This window comes from Neovison vison, chromosome 4 (assembly GCF_020171115.1).
Source record: "Neovison vison isolate M4711 chromosome 4, ASM_NN_V1, whole genome shotgun sequence".
NCBI lineage: Eukaryota > Metazoa > Chordata > Mammalia > Carnivora > Mustelidae > Neogale > Neogale vison.
The window spans coordinates 186613990-186636595 of NC_058094.1; the positions used below are offsets into that span (position 1 = coordinate 186613990).

The 22606-nt window shown below is 40.5% G+C and overlaps 1 protein-coding gene across 7 annotated transcripts in view; it reads right to left on the reverse strand.

Moving 5' to 3' along the window:
- The window catches only part of PDE1C (phosphodiesterase 1C), a 302827-nt gene that overhangs the window by 58609 nt on the left and 221612 nt on the right, over positions 1-22606 (reverse strand). For all 7 annotated transcript variants that reach the window (XR_006384292.1, XM_044246327.1, XM_044246328.1 and 4 more), the window contains 7 exons: positions 20787-20887; positions 17946-18074; positions 16564-16665; positions 15888-16008; positions 6764-6845; positions 3310-3430; positions 2253-2428 (listed from right to left, as the gene is read on the reverse strand). Coding sequence is in view for 6 of the 7 variants with exons in the window: in XM_044246327.1 (XP_044102262.1) it covers positions 2253-2428; positions 3310-3430; positions 6764-6845; positions 15888-16008; positions 16564-16665; positions 17946-18074; positions 20787-20887 (832 nt within the window). In the remaining variant the exon portion in view is untranslated. The remainder of the gene's footprint in view (positions 1-2252; positions 2429-3309; positions 3431-6763; positions 6846-15887; positions 16009-16563; positions 16666-17945; positions 18075-20786; positions 20888-22606) is intronic.

Consider the following 22606-nt stretch of genomic DNA (forward strand, 5'->3'; position numbering starts at 1 on the left):
AACCTCTAACTTTCTTTTCCAGCTTTTTTTAAAATAACCACTATGAGTTATCAGGCACTAACCACATGCAGCTCCATTCTCAGTGCTTTGCAAATCTATTTCCGTTCTTTGCATCAACTCTGTGATATCTATTATCACCCTCAGAAGGTAATTTTCTCAAAGAATCTACATGAATCTGCCAAAGAGCCCAGTGCAAGTAGGGATTCAATTCTCCATTTCCCCACTAACTGAAATTTGCTTTGATATTCAAACTATCTTCCCATGAAACATATAATATATATAACCCAGGCTTTGTGCCTCCATCCATCTCTTTTCTCCTTGTTTCCCATTTTAAAATCTAACACCTCCTGCAGGACTCAACCTCAGGCATCCTTGAAGTCCTGGCTACAAGATGCCTTCCCAAACACCCTAGGGCAGATTTAGGGACAAGTCCCTTTATGCTTCCAAAATAGCTTAACCATATCACGATCAGCATACCTAACATTTTGTAATTATTAGCGTTTATTTACAACATTCTCAAAGGGCCAGTTTTCCCCTGGAAAAGAAGCCAGCTATGGCTCCCCTCGGTGATCAGTTTCTGAAGGTAACTTAAGTAAGCCAGAGAACTGCAAACAAATTATTTTGAAGTACCTCTTTAGACTGTGTGTTGTCGGGAATTGGATTTTCGTATGTAATGAGTGTAATTGATTATAAGAGAGCGCTTCTTTTGAGATGATGTAGTAGCCACAATTGCTGCTTGCAAGCTCTGCCAACAGGGAGAATTTAAATGTTTCAAGCATCGGAATAGACTGGGAGAGACTACATTTAAAATATGGAAGAGGTGTTGGCTCCGTAGCTCAGGGTCCAACATCTGTCCTGAAATGATAAGGGCCCAATTAAGCCTTAAAAGAGCCATAAATAAAGCCTCAAAAGCACCTTTGCCCCACCTGAAACGAGCAACCACTCAGGCAGGATTCTGTGGACAAGCCACAGGAGCTGGCTTTTAAACAACTGCAGCAGTGGGGTGGGTCTCTTCTGTCCTACACTAGAAGCAGCCCCTGATGTATGAGGGGCCTCCAGAGCCAGAACTTGTCCTGCCCGGCCTCTCCCACACTTCCTTCAACTTGCTGTGCAGGCCCTGGTTGATAAAAGTGTCAGGGTTGTGTTTGAGGATAAAACTCTCCTTTCTTGTAATGAGGGCCTGGGGCCCAGGGCCAATCGGTGCTGGCGACAAGCGCAAATCTGAACTTCCATCCTCCCCTTGGAGGAAACTCTGTGGGAATGCCCCCCTGCCCTCAGGAGACGGTAAGCTCTAAGGACCAGGATGTCTGTGCTTCATCTCCATACTCTCAGCATGTAGGAAGCATTCGGTAGATGTTAACAAACACTAACTATTGTTGAAGTCTCACCTCCACAAATCCCACTGGGGTCAGTCCCCTCCCTGAGCTCCAAGAGCCATCTATGTTTGCATCTCTCCCTAGAATCCAGTGCCATGGCATCGTACCCCTATCCACGTATGTGTTCCTCCCTAGGCTACAGGCTGAGCATGTCATATGTATGGATCGTGTAGCATGTGTTCGAGAAACATGAATATGTGTATGAGCAAATGGATTTCAGCTGTCAAGAAGCACAAGGATTTCAGTCTTTTTTATTTATAGTACCAAGAGTCCTGACTTTTCTCACCTGAATTTTGATGTTGGCCTCAGTGAATTTTGCCTACAAGCTACCTTCATCTCAGATCAGTCTGAAGGAAGGAGCAAGATGGCAGAAGAGTAAGAGACCTAAATTTTGTCTGGTCTCAGAAGGTCCCTGAGTCATGACTGAAGATAAGTTGAGAACATGAAAGGGGGCTAAAAATGCTCGAAAGTATATTAAAGTTCCTTCTATCCCAATGTAAAGTCAGAGGTGGCTATTGGCCAGGCTTTACTCAGATAAAGGAAGAAAGTAGGCCTCATCATTGTGTCACATGACATGAAATGAGAATGACAAGGTGGTCTCGCAGAAACCAAGAAATAATGCCCATCCATGGTAGGATCTTCACAACAAGAAGAAGATTTTAGTCAGATAGCACAAAGGTCATGCTGAAGTGGGGGCCTGCCTTATTCTATTGTGCACTGAGTGGTACACACACTGGACCCTACCAGTCAAGCCATTTGAATCCAGATCCTGAGATCATGCTTCCTTTGTAATTCCTATAAATCAGGGGTGGCAATGCCTTGTTTTCTAAGTGGGTCTGGACAGATCCCCTGGAAGATTCCCCAGCAGCATGTTACCTTTGGGCACCTTGGCCCTCCATCTCTCCCGGTTGATGTGCACCACCTCAGTCCAAGTTGTCTTAAAACTCTTATAGTCAACGGGGATGACAGAACTGTTGATGGGGGCGCTTCCTTCTGAGCCAGTGCTCTTCACACCCGACCGCTTCGCATCCGCTGAACTGATGCTGTTCAAACTGGAGGACACAAAGTCACACCAAAGGGGAAGGTTAGTGTTTAAAAAAAAATGTATGCCAAGGAATGAGCCCAAGAAGGAAGTTGTGTTGAGAAATTCCTGGGTCCTGAAATTTGCGATTCCTATTTTCCATATGTGACAAATAGGAAATTCTATATTTTCAGCAGGAAAAAAAAAAATCAAGGTTTCAGCCTCATGAGGGTTGCTTTTCCCCATATTTCTTCTCTGCTGATTGGTATCCTCTTATTCAATATGACCAGAGTTCTCTCACATGAATTCTGTCTTCAGTTCTCTGAAACTAACCCGTTTGAAACTGGGCTTCTACTTGGTTCCCTACTGTAACTACCTGCTTTGACACTGACCACTTTTCCAAGTTACCCAGTCACTTATACCTCTTTTTTTCCAGCTACAGGCCCCCACCCCATATTGGAGTGCCTCTGACTCCAGGTTCTTTTTCCTTCCTCCACTTCCTTCTTCTCCTAAACCTAGAAATTAAAGTCAGTTTCATTTCTTGTGAGAATTCTGATCAAGGTACTTTCTTTTTGCTGTATGGGGAGCAAGGGCCACCTGGACCCAGAAGGTCAAAGTGCCGTGATGGGTGCTGCCATGAGCAAAAGCACCACAAGAGAGAAAAGGGTAGAGGACCAACAGTGGAAACCCACCAGTCATGGTGTTAATCTTGGTCACTCCCTTCCAGGCCAGCCTGGAGAGCACAGACAGTCCAGCTTCCACTCCTCTGAGAAAAAGAAAGAGGCAGACATCCCCCTTACAAGAGAGGGAGAGCAAAAATCATCATAAAATACCCCCATCTCTCCCAAAGGAACAACTCTGTCCTCACAGACAGGCTGACCTGACCCCCATCCTTCAAGTTTTTCCACTGACCTTGAACGCCTCTGTCCAGTCCCGCCAGTTTGGGAGGTTTCATCAATTAAAGGGCTCACAATCTTCTCAGTCATGTCCGTGAGAACAGTGAAGGTGGGCTCCACAATGAAATCAATAAAACCTGAAGAGAGACAGTAACACCTCAGAGGAACTACATGTTAATTGGGCCTTTCCATATTTTCCTATGGAAACTGATGAATCTTAACTTTCTTTTAAAATTTATCCACAGAGGAACTCCAGATCAGATTAGGAGAGAAGAAGCTGGTCTTTATTCATTTAACATGTGCCTTGAGTTGAATATCGTGAGTCAGTTCCATTTCTCCTACATAACTTTTCTATGACTTTCTAGTAGCTAGCTCAATCGAGTGATTAAGAAACACATATTCAACCCGCCCCCTCCATCCAACAAATGCTGCAGTCGGTGCTGCCTGTGAGACAAAGATGTAGATCACAACCTGCCTACCCTCAAGGCGTTATAAGAGAAATTAACTAAGCACAAAAATGACCCCTAGAATACATGGAAAAGGACAAAGAGAAGCCCAAAGATGGCCTCTGGGAAGGTAAGGGAGGGAGAATATTTTCCTTCCCACTGAGAGGCCTATGAACAGTTTTATGGAGGTTGTAATGTTTGAGCTGAGCCCTAAGTCTCTTCACTCAAGGTGGAAGAGGTAGGATAAGCCAAGTGATGAGGATGGGGAAAATGTAGGATGTGTCTGAGGAATGACTGGGGCTTAAGGATATTTTTGGAGTTGCAGAGGGAAAGTTTGGGAAGGCAGGTAGTCACCAGCTCAGGGAGGGAGGTTCCTAAGGATCTGCCTAAGGAGTTGGGTATGACCTGGAATGTGTACTAAAAGCCCCTTGAGATGTTTGGAGAGAATCACAGTTAGATTTTTTTCATTATTCTTTGAGAAAGTTAATCAGCAAGATGGACATGAAGGGAGAGAGCAGAAGAGGCTGAAGCTGGGAAAATCATTTCAGAAGCTGTTGCAACAGCATGAAGGAAAGATAAGGAAGGCAGGACTTAGTGCCAGTGAAAGACGGGGGTGTCACGGAGGCACAGGTGCAAGCATAGCGGGGGGGGAGGGGTGATGCTTCTAAGTGGGAATTGTCAGAGACCTTCCACAGCAAAGCAGAGAACCAAGGGATGATGGGGAAACTGAGGCCAGGGTAAAGGACGATGGGCTCAGTCTTAGATCTGCTGACTCTGATGTGCCAGGGACATATCCAGATGAGAGAGGGCAAGCAGAACCAGAAGAATGAGGGTTGGAAACTGGGAGAGGGGTCAGATCTGGATCTGGAACTGAAACTTGGAGATATTGCCATGTTGGGGAGATAATTAATGTTAGGTTAGAGTCACTGTCTCAATGGCTCAAAAATGTCTGGGTATTCTGGTGGTGGTTCATTACACAGCCACATGGAAGTTGGAAGGAAATGAAATACCAATCAAAGGAAATATGGTGTTTTGTACAAATGCTATTTGGTTTTCATGACTGAGGTGGGGGTGATCCTGGCACTTAATGCCCAACAATGAAGGATGCTAAAATTCTTACAATGTAATTGGCAAAACAAGCATTGTCCCAAATACCCATAATATCCTGATAAGGAAACACTGATGGCCAACTTTGTATGACAGTTCATTGCAGTCTCATTTTATAAATTTGGCTTAAGCTGAAACTGAAGCGTTCCGTGACACTGTTTTCACCTTTTTGTTTTCATTCCAGTTGAAGTTAACAGGTGCAAACCAGAACTAAATTACCAGCCTCCATCCCTTATAATGGGATCATGGTCCAACCACTTAATCTGGATTGCTGCCTTCACCTTAGTTTTGCATCCAGCTGAATCCTTAATATATTACATGCCGCCCCTCTCCTGGAAAATCTCTGTCCTCCCTCACCCCATCACCCATCACTGTTTCCTTATAATCCTGCAGAAGGCACCAGGCTTATTTCCTTGCGTCTAGTCTAACTCAGAACCCCCCCAGCTACTGATAGAAAATTTTTCTAAAACTGCGGTTAACAAACTTTCTGAAAAGGACCAGGCAGTGAATATTTTAGGTTCTGTGGGCCAAATCTATGACAACTCCTTAACTCTCTCACTGTAGTGTAAAAGTAGCCGCAGACAATTTGCAAATGAATGAGCTTAGCTGTGTTATAATAAAACCATTTATAGGATCAAGTGGTAGGCCAGATTTAGTCCCCAGGCTACAGTTTGCAGACTCTTATTCTAAAGCATCGATTTATATATTTTTATATCTTATTTAAAATTCTTTAGATATGCCCTGATTTTCTCTCCAGACATGTCGCTCACTTCATCCTATTCTCTGCCCACTACTCCAGCCGTATGGAGCTGTTTGTAATGCCCTGACCATACAAGACTGTTTTAAATGTCCCTGCTCAGTATATGCTAATCCTTTACCTGGAATGCCCTTCCACTCACCCTTTACACACCTCTAACCAACAACACCATCTAACTAGATAACTTCCTACTAATTTCTTAAGCCCCAACTCAAATATTACCCTTCAACAAGTCTTTCTGCCTCTAATGGTCCACACACTCTGTTGTGTACCCAAGTGTGCCATGTACAAAACTCTACCTTAGCACTGTAACACTCACACAGTTTCTGTTTTCCTAACATCCTACATACCACCCAACACTGGTTCAATGTCTTTAGGAGCAGATACCATACATAATTTGTATTTGTTTTTTTTTAACATCTGTTTTAGTGCCCATTAGCACCTGGCACCTCATAGAAACTCAATACATTATTATGAAAAAAAGGAATGAGTACTCAAAATATAAGTAGGAAAAAATCAGTAAATCTTTGAATTTCTTTTTTAAGTGATTTCAGACTCTTCCAAGTGAAGAGCATTGGTGATAGTTAATTTATGTGTGATACTGGTACCCTCTCTCATATCTGAGAATTTTTGTAATGCACACATATTATGGTTATCAGCACTATAAAATTATCTTCACCCAAAAAAGGTGCTAAAACATTTCTAAAAAGAAAGAAACATTTAAAATGAACGATTCCTAGAAGTAGGGTCATCCAGGAAATGGGACTGTCCTAGAAACAAGGCCAGAGGAAGCATCAAGCATCATTGAGGAGCAATGCCAGGGAGACTTCCGGTATTGCGTGCAGAATGAAGAGGCTGAAATAGAATGGGCTTCTTGCCACTGATTCTTGTCATTGCTCTGGAAAGTTGAGGCCCCTTTTGCTCTTAGTGGGGAATAACAGAGATAGCAGAGCATCACTGTCTAATCTTCCCACAAACCAGCCACATTCCAAGGAGTAGGATGGGGGGAAGAGCTCCATCAACCCAACCAGCCAGAGCCATGAGCACAGTACAGCAGAATGGAGCCAGGTTCCCAGCCAAAGAACCACTGGGAGCATCTGAGCTTACTTCTAGGCACCCCTCTGTTTTTTCTTTCCATCCAAAGGGCTGTCAACACATACCCACTTGCGACTGAGCAACCATCGTTGACTTTCGATCACACAGAGGAGAAAAAGGCAGCCCCAGCTCTGCTTCTCTGTCACCCTAGAAAAACAGGAGGTCATAGTAAATTCAGATCAGTAGGTGAAGCTGCCCAGATTTTATTTAGCAACTTCAACTGCCACTGCCAAGACCAAGGCCACTGGTCTTTATTATAATTATTACAATTACATTATGTAAGAAGTCCTTTTGGGGCCTACTCCTTTGTATAAAAGACACCAAGAAGCTGAAGCCCTCTGGGATCCAATCATTCCATCCAACTGCAAAGGCACATGGTGTTGTATAGGAAGCCTCATCAGGCAGCAAAAAGTCCCCCAAGGAAAATAAGAAAAGCCATTGCATCCTGTGGCCCAGAGCCAACACTGCAGTCAGAATTCCTATGTGTTCTCAAGTTGTCGTGTCAGTCTGCAGCCTTTCTTGAGCCAGTGAAGCTCCCCCAGTTGTGGGCAGTGGCCAAGACACAAATTCAAACTGGACTGATTTGGACTTACACCCCCAGTGCTGCTACTTAACGCTACACACAACTAGGATAAGTGTTTCCAGGGTCTTGAGTGCAGGGCTTAGTCCATAATGGAATGTGGACCAAAACAGAGACAGAGTAAATGACTGCTTCTGCTCCTCAAGCTAGACAGTAATAATTCTCTAGTCAATATATTCTCAAGCTCCCCAAGAAACACCACTATAACAAGTAAGTATTATGAAAGTCTAAATAATGAGGGAGATGGTTTTTGAAAACCTGGATGAAAAGCTCCATCCTTTAGTCACACAGCTAGAGGAAAGGGAGAATATGGCACCCTTCTTGCAGTAGTGAAGTTGTGCTGATTCACTTTACTAGGATAGAATCTGCTCAGGTTAATGGCTACTGCCCTCAGCTTGAATCTGGCCTTTCTCCCTCTACCTGTGTGATCACAGCAAGTTTATTTTCCCTCTCTACATTTCAGTTTTATGTTCTAAAAAGTATGGATAATAACCCCTATCACATCAGGTTATGATGAGGATTAAATGAGAAATACATATAAATAAATAAAAGAACTATTATTGTTTCTCTAATATTAGGTATCTTAGGTATCTCTAATATTGATGTCAAGAGTTGAGAAACATTTAGCCAATTTGTTATACCAAATACACTCTGATTATAATACATATTACCAATAAATCAATAGTACATAAAAAGTAATAACAATAAAAACTAGACCAGGTTCAAAAACTAAATACTTTTTCTTTCTAAGGCATGCTATCAAAGAGAAAAAACACGGGCACACACACACACACACACACACAGAACATCTACTGAAAGGAAGGAAAAGGAATGGGCGTCTGAGGAAGCTGAATGGTGTGGTCACAATAGGTGGTAGGGACATCCAAGGGCCTCAGGAACAGTCATGAAGTGGCTCAGTTCCTTCTGCACACTTTCCTGTTCCCATGGGACACAATGGCTCCTCCATTTCTGAGTATACCCTGCTGCAGACTGTATTATCTCTCAAGTGGCAGGATAAAAATAATTTACTCCTTAGCTATTTCTACTTGGGCAGGATAAAGAGAAGAAAGAGTATTTGTAACATAAACTGTTTTGATGGTTTAGCAGGACAGCTCAGCTAAAGCAAATAAAACCCATTCTTATTCCCTATGAAGCAGGGATACAAGTTGGTTTTGGGGTTCATTTTTACGGAGGTGATCAAGAAGAAGAGGTGGTGAACACTAACCACTTGGCTCTTAAGGTGTATGCGTTAATTTGGGATTAGTTGTATTAGTGAAAAAGTACAAGCTATTAAATAACTTGTATTAGTGAAAAAGTACAAGCTATTAAATAACTTCTTATCCCATGGACTTGTCCATACCACATCTCCATATCACTTACATCTTTTGGATTTAATTGAGCTATTAAGTGCCTATTTTAAAATAGTAGTCATTGAATTTCCTTTGGAGAATGGATACATTTTTGAACTGAAAAAATGTGCAGAAAGTAATATGGAAGGATGTACTTCTACAGGTGAATTCAACTTGACTGAAACAATATTTTATGACTCTATAACTACTGACCTGTGTGGAATTATACATACTCTTTCCTTTTACTGAAGATGTATAAGATGAAGAATATTTTTTAAAAGGGCAAAAGTCTCAGCACAACGGATTTTTTTTTTTTTAACTAACTCATATTTTTCTTCCAGGACAATACAGAAAAATAAGTAACTTATTCCTACCATAGGAGTTAAGACTAATAAAGTCACATAGTCAATCTGCAAAAGGAGCACAATGCATTTTGTTGAATGAAAGAAGAGATGAATTTGATTAGAAACACTGAAGTTCTTCGGCTACATAGACATTTATGACAGGCAAGCTGGGGCAACAGTCAGGCAGTTGGCTGTTCATAAGACCTCCCTCCTTTTCCTTCTTTATTTCCTGTTCACACAGCTATACTATTTCCCAGGATCTCTGCCAGTTAGTACTATATAATAAAACAAGAGGAGATGGGGGTCGTACCTCCACCAAACTTCTGGCATATAAAATCTCCTATACCTACTTCTCCACGTTCTTCCCTTTTCTGCTGGCTTGACATAGACAAGCAATATGGAAGCCATGTAGAGTCTGGGTCTAAAATCACTGCTGATTGTAAACTATCTGCCAGTCAAGAAACACTTGTCCTGTGCTTTACATGAGTGGGTAATAAACTTCCATTTGATGTGTGTCATTATTCACTTTGGAGTTTTTTATAGAAGCTATATGTAAGAAACAAGCCAATCAAGAAAAACAAAGATTATTTCCATATTGTAAGTTCACAGGGCAGGTGACATTTTAAGTGAGTCTTCTCAGGTAGTGTGAAGAAAAAGTATCTGTTTGGAGAGGGTAACAAAAGCATCACAGAAAAAAAAAAAATCACAGCAATGTACACTCTTCCTTCCCAGGGGAAGAAGTTACAAGCAGGAGGTATAAGAAAAATCATTGTGATTTGGGGTTTAAGATAATATAGTGAAGACATCTGTGTCTTTTCTTCTCAGAAATTATCCTCTCAAAACAGGAGAGCAAGAAACAGAAACACAAATGTTAGGAAAAATCTGTAATCTCAAATGAACTAGATGAGGAACGGCTGCCCAACATGAATATCGGAGAGGAGTGAGATATGACCCCCAGAGAAGAGGCCTAGGGCTCCAGATCTTAGGTAAAACTTGAAGAGTTAGTTCTCCTGGTTCTTTCTGGTGTGAGGAGCAACCCTGGGCTCTACTTAGTCCCTAGGAATTGTAGAAAAGGAGACACTGGATGAGGAAACACATAGGCATGGCAAGAAGATGATGGATGGCAGAGTCTGAATTGTGAGCAGCCCTGCAATTGTTGCCTACTGCTGTCTGGGAAAAAGTGAAGATACACACACACACACACACACACACACACATCACACATCACAGAAGCCTCATAACAAACCATGAAGAACAGTTTAGAATATTGCTGCTCTGGTTTCTCCCTGGCATATACCTCCTGCAAATAGTTTAAAAATAATGCATTTCATTCTACAATAGTAAATAATAATAATTTTAAAAATGAAGAAGGAGGAGGAGAAAAAGGAGAAGGATGAGGAGGAAGAAGCTGCAGCACTATCATCACTACCAACAAAAAAACCTGTGAAAATATATTTCAAATGAAGAAAAAAAAGGGAATAAAGGAAAAAACAAACAAACAACAACAACAACAACAAAACAGATAGGAAACAACAAAAAACACAGTGCCACCAAGTGATGACCAAACATGTTATCATGAACAGAAAGAAATGCCTGAAATTATCAAGAACAAGGGCTCAGGGAAACAGGAGCTAGAAGAGCTCAGGAAAGATATGGAAGAGAAAAACAGAACCATGGCATAAAAGAAGACTGCACTGGCAGCAGCACAAACAAGAACTGTTCTTGATGAAAACACATTAAGGGGTATGGAGGTCAGGAATGTAAAAAGCAGGCCAAACAAAGACCACTGATCAAAGAGTTAAAGAAGACTTAATGGAAAAACATACACATGGATGAGAAACAAAAGAGAGTCAACATATGAATAACTGTTTTCCCTAAAGAAGAGAACTTAACAAATGGAAAAGGAAAGCATTCAAAGATGAAATCCATGTAACTTGAATCTACAGAAGTAAAGAACATGCCCAGTTCCCAATAATAGCTATTATAGAAAAATCATTATTGAAATATATTTTAGTAGTCAGTGGGCTTCAAAGATAAAGAAATAATCCTTTAGGGCCATAAGCAAAACGTTGTATCACCTAGACATGAAAATAATTACAGCAGGGCCTCCAACCTCTCCATAGCAATATCCACAGGTAGAAGACATTTGACTGAAATCTAAAAAAGGCCGCGGGGGGAAAAAGTTTGATCAAAAAAAAAAAAAAAAAAAAAAGTTTTACCCAAGCAAACTATGGCCCAAGTATAAGAACAGTACAAAAATGGGCAAGTATGCAAATTTGTGGTTTCATTAGCTCTTCTAGAAGAAACCACCCAAGGAACAACCTTGGCCAACCAATGGATGATCAACCAGGGCCAAAGTACCAACACTAAGGAGAACTGAGATAAGATTAACTAGAAAATTATACTCTTGCCAGATGTGTTTTCTACCTTTCTGAGTCACCTTGTTTAAGGTGTAGTATCTTTTGTAAGCAGCGTGTCCTACATGCCATAGAACACTCATTTTAAAAAATCAGAACAACTTAGAAATAATAAAGCCAATAAATAGTAACAAGGAGTTAATTATGTTATGGAAAGGAAAATGAGGAATGGTGTTGGAAGGTAATGAATAAACACCAACTGCTTATCTGTTGGACATAAGAATATATCATCTAAACCTGACATACAAAAAAATAGAGCTATACTTAAATAATAAAGGACAAACTGTAAGAGTTAAACAAGTTAGTAAGACCTACAAAAATCAGGTGCTGGGGAAGAGGAGAGAGGAAGTAGAAGTTTACTCTTTTTTATAACAAGGAGTCATTAGATACTATCTAAATAAATAGAGGACATAAAATGTTTATTATCAAGTTAGCCACGGAAGAGCTAAAAACATAATATAAACTTCCAAGTCATCAGAAGAAATTAATATAGGACAAGGCAAATGGCACATCTATAATGAACTATTTATGAAGAAGCTATAAAAACAGAAAGCATAATATAAAATATGATGGTGCCTAAGATCAAATGTTCCTGTCATTTCAATAGGTATGAAAATAGCTGATTTCAAATAATAAAAGAATCTTAGATGGCCTCATAAAAAACCTCAACTATATACAGTGTTTAAAATGCACACCCGAACCAAAGTATCTCTGAAAGGCTAAAACCTATGCAGAGACAAGTCTCATATTCTTAAAACAAGTCAAATTTGAATTCTAGGTAAAAGCATTAGAGGAGGCAAAGAAGCAGGCTTTATAATGATAAAGGGTACAATAAATTATGACGATCTAATAGTTATGAATATCCAAGAACCAAATAACATATAATCAACATTCACACTGTGCAGAAAGAAAAAAGAAAAGAGACATCTGTCATCCTACAAAAGATCAAAATTTTTAAATGATATATAAAATACCTAAATGACATAATTCATAAGGTAGATGTATGGGGTATTGTTTGAATTCTATACCCTATAAGTAGAAAATAAATCTACTTTTCAAGAGCAGTGAACATTCACAAAACTGATTATACAGTAGCTGACAAATGATTCACAATAAAATCCAAGCAATGTGGGACACCTGGGTGGCTCAGTTGGTTGGACGACTGCCTTCGGCTCAGGTCATGATCCCGGAGTCCCGGGATCGAGTTCCGCATCAGGCTCCCAGCTCCACGGGGAGTCTGCTTCTCTCTCTGACCTTCTCCTTGCTCATGTTCTCTCTCACTGTCTCTCTCTCAAATAAATAAATAAAATCTTTAAAAAAATCCAAGCAATGAAAAAATTCTTGATCAAATTTCAATAAGCCACAAATTAATTACAAAACTAGAAAGCAGAAGAGCCCACCATTGGAAAATTATATAAATAAACACCTCTATCTGAACTAACTCTCGGGGAAAAGAAAAATCTACACCAAAATTACAGAGTATTTAGAAAGGAATGATTGTGAAAATACTGCATATCAGAGTCTATGCGATTCGCAAGAAAAAAACTCCTACCCTGGGCCACCTGGGTGGCTCAGTGGGTTAAAGCCTCTGCCTTCGGCTCGGGTCATGGTCTCAAGGTCCTGGGATCGAGCCCCGCGTCGGGCTCTCTGCTCAGTGGGGAGCCTGCTTCTCTGTCTCTCTCTCTCTGCCTGCCTCTCTGCCTACTTGTGATCTCTCTCTCTGTCAAATAGAGAAAATTAAAAAAAAAAAAAAAAACAACTCCTACCCCTATATTTTCTAATACTAAGCAGGCAGAATGAGATAAGTGAATAGAGCATCCAACTCAGGGAGCTGGCAAAAGAACAAAATAAGCTCAAGCAGAAGAAATGAATTAGTAAAAATGAATACTTCAATTAAGGTATTATAAAATAGAAACAAAATAATCAAATGATTAGCTAATTTCATAGAGAAGCAAGGGGAGAAACACTAATACATGAAATGAGAATTGGAAATGGGAAAATAACTACAGACACAGAGGATATTAAAAGAACTGTAGAGGACGCTTGCAAAGTACAAACATAAACAGCAATATAAGAGAAATGAACCTCAAGACTTTTATAGCATGTATTTACCAAAGAGGCAAACTTATACTTCTTTAAAGTCAATATTTCATTGAGAAGCACCCCAAGGCCACAGCTTGGATTTTGTAAAATATGGTTGGTTATAATACTGAAGATGTAACTTACTCTTTTAGCAAAGTATGGGAGGTCTGGTCTATCAGCACTGAGGCTATGCCCTTATTTTGAATTACAACCCAACTTTAAAATATAATACTTTCAAAGACTCTACAGTCCCATTGAGATTTCCCATTTGAACTGTCTGATTTAAAATCTATAGTTAAGAGCTGAGGCAACATTTCTCCTACATGGGTTACTTACAATGGCTTATGGCATCTGGGTTAAAATATTAAGTCAATAAAAATAATTTACTGAATCATAATTACTAAAAAATAGTTCCAGTCTAATGAGCTAACATTCTATTCCCAATAGGCAAGAAATTCAATAAGGTTATTTTCACATTGCCTCTAGCACCTTTTCATTCAATTCCAGCATGTGTGTATGCAAACAAGGTTTCCTTTATGGGAAAAAAATGTGCACATATTTAAGAAATTTCTCATATCCACTCACAATTAAAAGAAGGAATCACTTCAATATCTCAAACTTTTATGAGTTGGCTATCACCTCCCTTTGGCTGTAGATTAAATACTCCCAGTCATAGGGGTTGTTATTACACAAGCAATATTAAAGAAAGCATAGGATAATGGTCTTATTTACAGAAAATCCTCTCATTAATATTAGAAAAATAGCTTCCAGAAAAATGGCAGAGTCCTTCTTGTATACACAAGGCCCTCCTGTCCTTGTGCACCCCTGGGTTCTTCTTGAGAACAAGTCTGAGACCAAGCAATGACCTTGCATGGGGAAACAGCCATATGCAGGATAGGGTACCTGATGGTATATTCATATAACAGCTTATATGAGCTGTGTGTGCTGGTGTTGAGGTGCACAGGAGGGAGTATAGAACATTTAATGCCAGAAGGATCCGAAGGGAACATATGGCCCAATCTTCCCCTAACTCTTTCTTGCTGCCTCCACCACCTCCTAAAACACAAGTCACAGAGAAGATCATTGGGAACTAGCAGAGGGATTCCATTAGCCCCACGAAGCAGTTGGTCTTCTGGACTCTGTTGAATATGCTGTTGATTCTGGTCCCACTCATTAGATATTGTGTACAGTTTCAGAAGAAAAAACACACATGTACAGATACCTTTTACAATTTTTCCACTCAAACCATAATCATAGAATAAGTGTAATCACAGAAGAAATTTGCTTCCAGAAATCGAGTAACCACTGAAAGAGCCCATCTCTTGTCAGGTTAGGGGACAAGGTTGAGACCAGTGGCATGAGTAGTGTTTTGTTTGGTCTCAGAGGTCTCCCTAGTCCATGACGTGCACCACGCTTCAAGAAGTATCAGAAATAACTGAATTAACTGTACTGATGTGAATTTCTATCACGGAGACCCCCCAGTCTGCAAGTCATCTTGCCTTCAATCTCAGGACCTCATGTCTTGAAGCACATGTTTTAATGGCAGCTCTTCTTGAGAAGATACCAGTTTTGATACTATGTATTAGCTTCCTGATTTCTCTACTTCTGTGTACCTTTTAAAAAAAATTTTTTTAAAGCATTGCCTACTCACAAGAAACTCTGGCTACCCTTTGAGAAAACACAACCCTAAGTTTTAGGAGGTAGTATTTTTAAACATAATTGACAGTAGCTTCTAGTGGTTTCCTGACCACAAATTGCCACACCTTAGAACACCTGGGTGGCTCAGTGGGTTAAGCCTGTGCCTTCAGCTCAGGTCACGATCCCAGGGTCCTGGAATCGAGTCCCACATCGGGCTCTCTGCTCAGTGGGGAGCCTGCTTCCCCTCTCTTACTGCCTACTTCTGATCTCTCTCTCTCTCTGTCAAATAAATAAATAAAAATCTTAAAAAAAAATTGCTACACCTCACTTTTTTGACAACATGGAATTTGACAACTTGGCTTATCTGCTCCAAAGAAACAACATAATCTATTATAATAGATCATAAGTTAAAGATTAACCTCTTAATCCCACACAATGATGCAAAAGCAACCGTTATTTTGTCAGCCCATTAGCCCGATGAGTAAAAGGGAAAGTACCCAGGCGAAATGTTGATAAGAAACTGACAAAGAGAAATTTTTTTTCCAAACAGAAATGCATAGGATAGAAACACCATAATGTTCTGAGAACCAAAATTTAGGTAAGAGTCAAACATCACATGAGCAAGAGGCCAGGAAATTAAAAAAAAAAAAGTTATCAACCCTTCCTCCCCAAAGAAAATGATTGTAATGCCTGTTGTCTTATTATAGCATTGCTGAAATAGAATACTCAAAACTATCTACAGAGGGCTGATGGCCTTGAGGAGTAATACAACAAAATACCTGTCTGAAGAATTCCTCCAGGAGTGACATTGTCCAGCGATGATGGAGCTCCCATGCTTTTGCAGGATGGCTAATGTCTGCCGTGTGCAACATCAGAGATAACGCTTTCGGCTTTTCAATTCTAAAAATGCAAACGATCCAGACATGTGATAACCAAATTTTCAGAACCTCAATAAGAGTTTTTAAAAATCATTAATTTCTTAATCTCTTCCATTCTCCCATCTCAAACCCCACATCGGCTGAACTGGGGGGAAAGCATCATTTCATCCTACAGCTGGGACATTCATCAGCTTGGTCTCCATGCTTACTGAGCTGGACACCTCATAAACCGACTGAAAACAATTTCTGAAATGACTGCATCGTTCAAAAAGACATCAAGGATCTACGAGTCACTTACAGACTTTTGTTGCCCCTGTACCAAGTGAATCTTTGATAGCTTAGTTTCCCACAAAGAATTCTTTTAAATTCTTAACTGGGGGCAAATTGTTACTGGCCCTATGATTTATTTCAACCCTGATGAAAATCTACGTGTGACAAGTACAACTGTCAGGTTCTCTCCTCCACCCGCCTCACTTCATGAGACCATTCAGGGAAGCTCTCTAAGGAAGGTACGACAACATGGACAAGTATCAGTTCAAACACCTATGAAAACTCATGATGTCACAGGTCCACTCACGCTTCTGGCTGTTGCAAAGCAGTCTTCATTGCTTTGATCTGTTGGAAATGACAGGACATGTCCGTGGCCATCACCATCTCAATGACCAAGGTCCGAAACTCCCTTTCAGAGCCATCCCATGGAGAGAGAAACATGGAAGCAAAAAAATAGTAAAAATTCGTTTTTTTGCCACTGCTAAGCAAAAGCAGTTAATTAGTGGTGACAATTCTAATCAACTTGAGCCTTTTAGGTGGACTTTTTTTTTTTAATGAGGAATAAGTAAAGGTTAAGAATTAAGGAAATCATTTATTAGGAATAGGACATGTGGAACATACATATCACACAGTATGGCTTATTTCTCTGGATCTTTACATAATGGCTAGCACAAAGATAGTCAATGAATAGTTGATCACTTAATTAAAATATAAGTACTATTTGCCCTGCAGTAGATTCAGAACTTTGTAAGGCTTTGAATGGTTTTGCCTCTAATCTTTGAAATACCTTGACCTGTATTTGTAGCTACAAAAAACTTGCAGGCCTGCTATATACATCACAATGTGTGCTAAGCATTTTCAATGGATTATATAGTTTATTATAACATTAACCAAACCATGAGGTATATTTTGTTATCTGTTTTCTAGAAATTAAATTTTACAACAGTGTGAAGGGGTTAAATAACTTCCTAAATGTTAGACAACTAGTAACTGTGTCCGTATTCAAGCTCACGTGTGCCTAAATTCATTCAAAGACACACAATGTCATTTAGGCAACAGAATTGGGTACCCATGATTTGTTCTGAGTGCCAAAATAATTTCCTTAGCAAGTCTGGAAAGATTTTTTTTTTTTAAAGATTTTATTTATTTATTTGACAGAGAGAGATCACAAGTAGGCAGAGAGGCAGGCAGAGAGAGAGAGAGAGGAGGAAGCAGGCTCCCCGCTGAGCAGATAGCCCGATGCGGGACTCGATCCCAGGACCCTGAGATCGCTGCCCGAGCCGAAGGCAGCGGCCTAACCCACCGCGCCTTAAGAGAAGTTCAAATCAAACAGAAGGCGAAAAACAAAGGTTAAAAGAAAAAAACTCAGATTTAAGAAGCTAAGACAAAAGCAATATACGTTTCCTAACGTAACAAGAAGCAAATATTTCCAAAGTACCTGTGATATATTTAAATAATTGTGTTAAGAAAAAAAGAAAGAGAGAAAGAGAAGGCAGGGAGGAGAGAGAAAGGGGAGAGAGAGGAGGGGTGAAGAGGAGGGAGTGAGGGAGAAGGGGTAAGGAGAAAGGAGGAGAGAGAAAGGGTCACATAAACAGTTCAAGTGGTATTATTTCTCCAAAAGCAGCATACTTCGTCTCTCCTCATGGTTCCTTTCCTGGCCTCCAAATCTCTCTCCTGTCTCATCCTTACCTCCAGTCATCCTTTGAGAGGTTGATCAAAATATTCATTTCCTCATCTTCTTGCAGAAGGCGATAAGCCGCACTTAAATGGTGATTTTCTAATACAGACCTATCGTTGTACAGAATAGCAGGGTCAGACCTGAACAGAAAGCCAAGCAAAAATAATTCAGGATGTTAAATCGTTGAGATTTTTCGGGTGACTCTCTCAAGCTAGAATACACCATCTTTTTTCCTATGTTTAACAATTATCTTTGCCCCTATGTCACTTATGCCAACCAATAAGCTAAAACCAGCAGTACAAATTATTAATAGATATATGCAGGGTATTTTAATGTCAATATGTTAACATGAAATATGTGATATCTCGGGGTGCCTGAGTGGCTCAGTGGGTTAAAGCCTCTGCCTTTGGCTCAGGTCATGATCCCAGGACCTGGGATCGAGCCCCGCATCAGGCTCTCTGCTCAGCAGGGAGCCTGCTTTCTCCTCTCTCTCTCTGCCTGCCTCTCTGCCTACCTACCTACCTATGATCTCTATCTGTCAAATAAATAAATAAAATCTTAAAAAAAAAAAAAGGAATATGTGATATCCCACTGATAACTCTCTGAAAGCTGTTCCATAACCAGACTTCAATGATTTCTACCACTAGCATAGGGGATTTCATAAAACATTGGTCAACTCAAACTTCCTTCTATTTTCTGGAATGCCTTTACTTTTTAAAAATTTTATTCAATGAAAGAATTTATTTATTATCGTTATAATTCTCTGAACACGTGCCACTTGGTAGGTACAGTTTGCCAAGTTCCTCTGGTAGTACCTTGACCTTAACATTTTGCCATATGGAAGACATAAGTTTAAGATTGAGAGTAAAGAATATAGGATTATAGGATAGTTGCTAGTCACTTCCTCACAGACCACTGCACCAAACACAGAGCTGTACACTCTTTCAATATCTTCAATTCAGTTAAAACTTAGATAATTAGAGCTTATTTGTTTCTCATCAAGGAAGCTGAGTCTCAGTGATGTAAAATGACTTCAGAGAGCCCCACAGTGCCTACATGGCAGGGCCTTCTGACCGTTACTCCCCCCAGTAACTTGTGCCTGTCATTGGCCAACCTTTGGGATATATCTAGCATAGCTTTAAAGTGTTAGGCTTAACATACCATCAAAGGACAAAGAACCTGCTTACGGATTTAGTTCTCTGTATGGGGCTCACACGGGCTGAGACGCTTTGAATAAAGTTCTGTTAAAGAAGGCCAATGTTTAAATTTTATTCCAAAGCAAGCGTAACTGAATCCACTGGAATTTCCTCACTCCTATGGAGATAACACAAAATGTGCAATCCCTGTGGCGAAAGATCTGATCATGTATCTGTGAAGACAGGCTCCAACTGATGTGCATTTTGTGACATTAAGCTCTTTTCCAGCTGCTGTAATTAAGCCATTTCCTCTGAGTGGAGATGGGTTTTGGTATTGGGCTCCAGCAAAGAGCCAGGCACAGTTGCTCCACACAAACCTCTTTTCCTTCAGCAGGTGCTGCTCACCACAGCCTCTGTCCTCAGAGCAAAGATTCCACTTGTAGACATCCACGAAACAGAGCTGCTCTGTGGCATTCCCTGTATTTAAAGCCCTTGCCACAGAACCACAAAAGGCTGCTTCCCAGCAGCTGGGCTCTTCTGTGTGAGGAAGCGGGAGGCAGACAATGAAGCTAGCGGCTTACATCTTTTTGTCTGCTGCTATTCTATTGAAATTCCCCTTCTGAACAGAGATCAGACAGTACTGTCTTCTTTTGTGTTCCCCATAATGAAGTGTTCGGTTCATTAAATACATGTAGATTGATTTAATGAACACAAACCTATCTGGCGTGGGCACCTGCTTTTTTCAAGTGAAACCTCAAGTATTTATTCAAATTCTCATCTCTCCCTGCTCCATTCTTCCTCTTAGCCATGCCACCTTCCCCCAAATTCTGGCTTCTTTTGATTACTATGTCAAGGCCCAATTAACCCTACTATCAGAGTCTCTTTAGCTTCCTAGAATGGTCTTAAGGGAAGGCAAGTTCTTAGGCTAGGACAGGACAGATAAGGATTCATCCTAAATGGAAAAGACAAGTGAATGGTACTGCTTGTCTGGAATTCTGTGCTGAGAGGAATACTAAGGATAAATACGAAGCTTGGTTAAGAAAAAAAATTGATTAGTGATGTCTGTTATAGTCAAGAGGTTCAGAGTTGGGCACTTGAACCCATACTTAATTCCCCCCACAGAGATGTGGGTTTACCTCTGCAGTTCATCATAGTGGATACACAGATCTATGGTGAAGGCGGTCTACATGAGACAACCCAGCTCCCCAAGCCCTCTGCCAGGGAGCAATGCAAGTACTAAAGACAACAGGGATGAAATCAGGAAGGACGAGAAGAGTGTCCCCAGAATCCCAGAGGTCACAGGGCAAAAAGGCTCAGGTATTGTACATGTGGACAGACACATCCTGATCTCAGCCCATCCTTACTAATTCGGTCTACCTGGCCTCTGCACCTTTGTGCCAACTGTTCTGTCATGTAGTAGAGACATGTAGAGTGTGCACAATGCATACATAAGGAAACAAAGAGCTAACATTCCAGTAGAGAAGAAGAGGATGTCCGTATTTCATGGGGATAATGTAGAAGCACTGGAGCAGATGCCTTCTCAAACTCTAAATCTTGACTGAAGCTGACCAGGTTGATCTCTTGTGGAAAAGTTCTCTTTTTCAGAAAAGCAGAACAGAGTAACCATGCAAAACAAGGGTGACTGATACCTTTCCGACTTCTCAAACTCTATCCCTGCCCCCTCCTGCCTCCTCTCCAAGCATCCAACATCCTCACCGTGTCTGAATGTGGAAATTGTTGGTGGTTCCGGTGTGCTCATAGTCGTGGATGGCTGCTGAGAAGATGATGGCAAAGATCTCCAGCTCTGTCAGCCAGTTCTGAAAAGGAGATTGCAGGGCAATCAGATAATCTGTCTCTTTCTCCGACACAGTCTTCAGCTTGCTGACAACACACCCGCGTCACTGCCTTTCCACCCTGCAGCTGGCAAGCTACTGCCAAACACACGTTTTCTGACATACAGAATTTCTTTTTTTCCTCTCTGTGGAGACTGAGGAATATGGTATCTGGAAGTAGCATGCCCAGCAAGGTTGAGAAAGCTAACTAGTAGTTGTTTGTTTTGTTTTGTTTTCCCAAGGAAGCAAAAAACAAGGAACATGAAGACTTTAAAACCCCTCATGTATTCTTTCCTAAATTCCAAGTAAAGATACCTGGTAGACATGGAAAAAAAATATATTAAAATTTTCAACACAATACCGAGAATTAAGAGTAACAGAAAACCTAATGTATATCTACTACAAAGTGGTTGTACGTAGACAGAAGGAAAGATAAACCTGGTCTCTGCTTTATGTACCCTGATGTTTGAAGAGACACCCACCACCAACCATGCCACCGAAATGGACTATAGTCCAAGGTTCTCAAATTGTGTTCCCTGGACCACCAGAGGCAGCATTGTCGGGCAGCTTATATTACACATGTTCTTGGTATTTAGATACACACACACACACACACACACACACACACATATATATATATTTTCCCATTTTGGCCATTTCTTTCAATCCTTCCCCAGTACCCTGTCCCCACCAATCAGCCTCAACTCCTTTTACCTACCCCCTTACCACCAGCATAGCTCTTTCTCCAAACTTATGCAGTTAACATTTTAAAATAAGATTATGAGGTTATCTTGGAACCTGTTGAGCCCTGCTTGGAACAAAACTTCTAAAATGACAAACATGTCTGGAACACTGTAGCCTGAGGCTGTTTCTGTTGGCTCTAAGTAGGGTCTCTGGAAGTGCTTATACCCGAGATGAAATCGAATTCTGTCTAGGCAAGAGAGTGCTCATGTGTACAAAGGAAAGGTGACTCCTGGTGGCGCAAGTAATCAGAGGAAAGGTAACTCATGCTCATGGAAGCAGTGACATGACTCGTGCCAAATTCCAAAGCAAACTTCCTGCTAAGGCCTTTGGACATAGAATCCATGCTAGGCTATACCCTTCAAGGATTTAAACTCAGGGGTAAATAAATAAATAAATAAAAAGGCAGATATTTTTTCTATTGTGAAATCAATAAATCAATCAATAAAAAGATTATGACTGAGAGCCAATATACCATCTAAACGAATCTGAATCACAGAGCATCAACCCAGACAGCAGGTGTCTAAATAACTACGTAATTACGGTTCTCACATTATAAATATCAGTGTAACTTCTCCCCTTTATCCAAATATACTAGTAAGATCCTATCTTAGGTGTAGCCCACTTCCAATAAACCAAAATCAAGAAATGCTTTAAATAAGCAACAACAAAAAATAAAACCGTAGCCTATAAAAGTCATTTTAACACCCTTGCTTTTCAACAAACCCTGTGGATGCTTAGAAATTGGTTCTGCTGTTTGAGGATAAGAAGAAAGGACAGATGGTACCTGGCAAGGAAGGAAGGAGAGAAAGTGGGGAGGAGAAGGGAGGGAGGAAGGAGAGAAAAAGAGAAAGTAAAGAAGAAAAAGAAAAGAAAAGATAAAGGAGATCTTCACAGATGGGCCCTAAAGAATGGACAAACAAGAAATGGCAGTGGATGTTTCCAGAAGAATGAACACATGAG